The following is a 6,536-nucleotide window of genomic DNA, read 5'->3' on the forward strand; positions in this document are numbered from 1 at the left end:
ATTACCTTCGGCCGGAGCCGCGTAGAGCTTAGGTGTTTTGCTCATAAACACACACATCGCCCGGTCTGAGATTCGAACCCGTGATCCCTCGACCGCGAATCCGCTGCTCTAACCACTAGGCCATGTGCCTCTACAACTGTTTTGCTCATTCACCTTCCTGTGATGTGCCTGTGTGCATTATCACTAATGTGAGCAGAAATCATTGGTACTTCAGATTTTTCAAGATACACCTTAGCCAAGGTAAAATCATTCGAGGTTTGATCTAGCCCAGTAGCCTTGTAATAACGTAGCCTTGTAATAACGTAGCGGGAACGTGAAACTCAGAGTAACAGGTTTTGTTGAATTTTCTGCTGCTTTTAAATAAAGCATATTACTCTACTACCATCTGGTTTTGAGTACTCTTTTTTCCACCTTGTTTCACATTTATGTGTTTACCCCGGTATATATATATATCTATATATATATATATATTATATAATATATATATATATATATACGACGGGCTTCTTTCAGTTTCCGTCTACCAAATCCACTCACAAGGCTTTGGTCGGCCCGAGGCTATAGTAGAAAACACTTGCCCAAGGTGCCACGCAGTGGAACTGAACCCGGAACTATGTGGTTGGTAAGCAAGCTACTTACCACACAGCCACTCCTACGCCTGTATATATAGAAATCAATGCAAATCAACCGAACATCGTGGTTACACGAGATGAAACCATTTGTGAATATGTCCCCACGATTGCTCTGTTCATGCATGACTTATATTTCTGTTATTATATTTCGGGATGGTCAATTTTAGTTTTTTTCCAAATAAACACATGTTCTCTGTATACGTTCTTCACCCGCTTATTGTTGTTCTCACTTTAACTGATGTCCATTGCCCGGGATTTCTGTTGTCACACATCTGTGACCTCTTCAGTGATACTTTCCGTCTTCGTTTGTGCTCCTGTCCCGCTTGGTTCCAGTCTGTTCTTCTGTGATGTGTTTCCTCATATGCGCATGCGTTTGCGTTTGTATCTTTGAGTGTGTGCGCGTACGCATGCGTACGCGTGTCTGTGTATTTCGCAAGTGTGTTTTCGTATGTATAAAGGGCTTATGCCCTTTATATTGTTGTTATCGCTATCGTCGTTACTTTTAATGAACAACGAATATATGAGTATATATACAGTGCTATATATATATACAGTATATATGTGAAGGCGCATGGCTCAGTGGTTAGAGCGTCGAGCTTACGATCGTAAGGTTGTAAGCTCGAATCCCGGACCGGGCTGCGTGTTGTGTTCTTGAGCAAGGCACTTTATTTCACGTTGCTCCAGTTCACTCAGCTGTAGAAATGAGTTGCGACGTCACTGGTGCCAAGCTGTATCGACCTTTGTCTTTCCCTTGGATAACACTGGTGGCGTGGAGAGGGGAGGCTGGTATGCATGGGCGACTGCTGGTCTTCCATAAACAACCTTGCCCAGACTTGTGTCTAGGAGGGTCACTTTCTAGGTGCAATCCCATGGTCATTCATGACCGAAGGGGGTCTTTACCCATACAGTGCTAAAAAGACAATGACCGTCCTGAAATATAACAATATGTGCTTCAACACACGGTTTCACATAAGGTGATTTATATTAATACTCCATTTTACTTTAATTGTAGGCCGAAGACGTGTCGCCGAAAAAGCTAGCAACCGGAGCCACTTTAGGTATTATACTAAATAAAGAGGTAGGTAAAGTTTAAACAAATACAGTTTGTTTATTTCAGTATAACGTAATGTATTTTCATATTTCAAAAATGCTTTCAAATGTTGTTCTCCCGTTTCATATATATATATATTTATATACATGTATTATATATTGTGAGATTTGATTTAGTATTACTAAATTGAATTTTTCCTTGTAAGTGTGGAATCATATTCCCTAATATTATATATATATATATATATATATATTATATATGTGTGTGTATGTGTGTGTGTCCCTCAATTTGTTTTTCAGTTTGGCAGATAGAAAGATTTATAGAGTTGTTTATACTCATAGGTGTGAAATGTTAGTGTATGTGTGTATGCTTGTGAGTGTGTGTGGGTGTATGCGTGCACGCATATATAACGTATATATATATATATATATATATATATATATGTGTGTGTGTGTGTGTCGATATATAAGACGATACAACTTGGCAGCAGTGACTTCGCAACTCGTTTCTACAGCTGAGCGAACTGGAGCGATTCGAAATAAAGTATCTTGCCCCGCAACACGATACACAGTCCGGTGCAGGAATAGAGCTCATTACCTCATGATCGTGAGCTCGACTCTCTAAACACTGAACCATGCGGCTTCATATATATATATATATATATATATATATATATATATATATATAATATTATATATATATATATATATAATATATATATATACATATATATATATGTATATATATATGTATATATATCTGTATATATATATATATATATATATATATATGTGTGTGTGTGGTGTGTGTGTATGTATGTGTGTGTGTGGTGGTGTGTGTGTGGTGTGTGTGTGTGTGTGTATCAGATTGAGTAGAAAGTAAGCAATATTTTGAAACATAAATTCTTTACAATATATTTCAAAAAATTTCTTCTGTCTTTACGTTCTGAGTTCAAATTCCACCGAGTTCGACATTGCCTTTCATCCTTTCGGAGTCGATAAATTAAGTACCAGTTGCGTACAGGGTTGATTTTATCGACTGGCACCCTCCCCAAAAATTTCGGGCCTTGTGCCTAGAATAGAAAAGAATATATTTCAACAGTACGGAAATTTTATTCATGAAAGGAAGTACCATTACAAGTCACACATACGTATTTGCCAACGAATTACAAGTTTGTTTATTCTGGTAACATAAAAGTCTGGAGTTCTGGAGCTGATGAACTCTTTGTACGCACTTTCAGCATCGGTTTGATTTTCGATTTCCTTCTTTCGCAGGAAAATATCAAAGTGCTTGAAAAAGTGGTAGGCAGCAGGAGGAAGTTCTGAGGAATGAGCTGGGTGGGGAAGAACTTCATAGCTAAGTTCCCCTTACTTTCGGGGCGTCGTTAGTGAAATGTGTGGTCGAGCATTTTCATGAAGAATTATTGGCCCTCTTCTGTTGACCAGTCAGGAGCAGAGGAGTAGCAGTTTTTCGTTCATTTGGGCAATTTCATGGCAATATCTTTCTGCAGTAATGATTTTTCCGGGTTTTAAGAAGTTATTGTGGATGAGTCTAGCAGTACACCACCAAACAGTCACCATGACCTTCTTTCTGAAGAACTCGGGTTTAAGGAAGGTTTTCGGTGCTTCATTTCGCTCCAATCACAGCGAGGAACGTTTTTTTTTTTTTATTATTGTACACAATCGACTTTTTTTAATCGCAACTCACAATACGGTCGAGAACAGAATCAATCTGATGACAGAAAAGAAGCGACGAACAAATGTCATATCTACGCATTTTCTGATTTTCATTCAAATCGTGTGGAACCCATTTGTCGAGCTTTTTGGATTTGCCGATCGCATGCAAATGGCTGCAGGCAGTTTTCAGGCTAACTTTTTTTCCTTTGCCAGTTCTCGAGTGGTTTTACGTGGATCTTTTTCAATGATGGTCTTTAATTTACCTATTTCTTTATTACCCACAAGGGGCTAAACATAGAGGAGACAAACATGGACAGACATAGGTATTAAGTCGATTATATCGACCCCAGTGCTTAACTGGTACTTAATTTATCGCCCCCGAAAGGATGAAAGGCAAAGTCGACCTCGGCGGAATTTGAACTCACAACGTAACGGCAGCCGAAATACCGCTAAGCATTTCGCCCGACGTGCTAACGATTCTGCTAGCTCGCCGTCTTTAATTTACCGTCATCGATGACAGATGGATGTCCACTAAGTTCACGATCTTCAAAGCTCAGAACTCCACTGCGAAATCGTTTAAACCATTTTCGAGCTGACCACCCACTGGTCATTTCCTCTCCAAACGTTTCGTTGATATCGCGAACAGTTTCAGCTGCTTTACGTCCCTTTTTGAAGTTGAATAGCAAAATTGCTCGAATGTCGCGCTTTGAGAGTTTCATTTCAGATGATTGTAACAACGGTGAATAAAATATCAATGTTAATTTATTGATGCATTTGGACAATTCTATATCTGTATTATCAGATAATTTTAAAAAAAAGTTTTTAAAAGATTCAAAACTCTGCAAAAATCCGGTACAAATTCTTCATGGATCAAAACGTTGCTTACTTTTTACTCAACCTGATATATATATATATATATATATATATATATAAAAGAAGTTTGAAAACGCCACTATATAAGATAAATTTTAATTTTCTTAGAAATATTACGTTTCGGTTCTTCTTGAAAAAACGAACCTTATCAAAATTAATTAAAAAAGTTAAGTGTAATAAAAAAGTTCATAATTGTTTCTTACTGGTCTCAACAGAATCCACGCGGTGGTTTTTTGTGGGGAGTAAGCATAATAGCTGTCTTATGTGTTCGAATAACACAAGGTATATATATAATATATATATATATATTATATAGTATATATTATATCTATATATATATATATATATATAATATATATATATATATACATATATATATATATATACGCGAGAAAGAAGCCACAAGAATGGATAGGTTTTTAGTACAATCGTTTCATTACAAGGACAGGCTTTATTAAAAGTTGCAAAAATTGCAGCATATAAACGTGTATGTAATCCCTCCTCATATCTCTGGAAATTCATATGTACACTATGGATTAAGTCACCTTCCTGTGATGTATTAAAACTTTTTTAAATTCTGTGATAAGCTGTACATCATCTTTAAAGAACTTAATGAACTTTGGAAATGTTTATGTTACTTAATTATCTACATTACTTCATGAGTATAGCCTCAACCACTAGGATGTCTAGAGAACTCACATGTATTTTAGCTGATGAGTACGGGACACGTTTATATGCTGCAATTTTTGCAACTTTATAAAAGCCTGTCCTTGTATGAAACAATTGTACTAAAAAACCTATCCATTCTTGTTGCTTCTTTCTCGCTATAATCACCCCACATTACTGTATTGTTAAAACCGTATAGTTTGTTTTGGTGCATCTAAGTTAGGTACCATATTCAAGTAAATTCATTTAAATTAACTTGAATCTTTATTGCTTTTTGTATATATATATATATATATATATATATATATATATATATAAACACACACACACACAATCAAACGTTACGAGTTGAAGGAGTGAAACGAGTAAAATACTACGTATATATCTTAGCTACCTGATTCGCTGATGTAATAATTATTCAACGAGGGGTACTCGACATAATTAATCAGCCGTCTGAGAGTGCATTAATTAAATGAAGGTTACTTTGTTAATTGAACGCTGTATGAATGCTGGTATATATACATATATTATATGTATATATAACGATAGACTAAGAACGGAATTTAAATGAAAGATACGTATATCGTAAGGTCGACTTGTTCGACTGCATCCTATAAAGCAATACTGCAGCATGCCCGCAGTCACGTGACTGAAAAAAGGGGACAGCTACACATAGTACAATGCAAAATCGGTGAATTATGCAAAGGCAAGGGAAGTAACTCTAAATAGAGACATTGAAATGATTCAGCCATACTGAAATGAGAGTACGATTTTATTGGAATATACAGAGTCCGTCCCCCAAAAATGTATAAATACAAGAACACCTATTAATATAAATACCATTATCGATGTTTTATCAACTTGCGTAAACACTGAATAAATTACAATACCACTGAATTAAGATATTTATACAGGTTTCTCCTTTCCTGAAGTGTGCATACGCTATTGTTTTGACGGGCTCTGTATGTGTGACAAAGATAGGAGGCAAAGTATGTACTATGGATAAGTTCCGGCCTTATTATACCTCCTTTTCTTTCAGTCACATTTCTTTCAATGCAAGGTTTTGGCTGCGAGGCAAGACGTTTGCTTCCCAATCACATGATTACGAGTACTTTGGCCAAGAATCTTCTGCTATAGCCTCCAGCCGACCAAAGACTTGTGAGTAGCTTTGGCTGACAGAAACTGAAAGAAGCTTGTCGTGTATATATATATAGATAGATAGATACACATATATATATAAATATATATATGTATGTATCTATGTATGTGTGTATGTGTATATATATGTATGTATGTATGTATGAATATATATTATATATATGTACATATGTATGTACATTATATACGTATATATGATATATATATATATATATTATATATATCTATATATGTATATATATGTATATATTATGTATATATGCGCGTGTGTGTGTGTGCTGATATATATAATTATATATATATGTATATATATATATCAGCATACACACACACGCGCGCACGCAGGCGCGCACACAGGCGCGCACACACACAAACACGCACACACACACACACGAACACACGCACGCACACATGCGCACACGCACAACACACACACACACACACACACAAAGTTGACATCATAAGGATTCTTTATAAACA

The 6,536-nt window shown here is 36.1% G+C and overlaps 1 protein-coding gene across 1 annotated transcript in view; it reads left to right on the plus strand.

Annotated features, from left to right (window-relative positions):
- The window catches only part of LOC118767738 (fat-like cadherin-related tumor suppressor homolog), a 65,461-nt gene extending 59,416 nt beyond the window's left edge, over window positions 1-6,045 (plus strand). The window contains exons 13-14 of the mRNA XM_036512809.1: window positions 1,645-1,710; window positions 5,938-6,045. Of these exons, the coding sequence (XP_036368702.1) occupies window positions 1,645-1,710; window positions 5,938-6,000 (129 nt within the window). The 3' untranslated portion in view covers window positions 6,001-6,045. The remainder of the gene's footprint in view (window positions 1-1,644; window positions 1,711-5,937) is intronic.
- Window positions 6,046-6,536: the final 491 nt, after the last annotated feature.

Source organism: Octopus sinensis, linkage group LG24, assembly GCF_006345805.1.
Source record: "Octopus sinensis linkage group LG24, ASM634580v1, whole genome shotgun sequence".
Classification (NCBI taxonomy): Eukaryota; Metazoa; Mollusca; class Cephalopoda; order Octopoda; family Octopodidae; genus Octopus; species Octopus sinensis.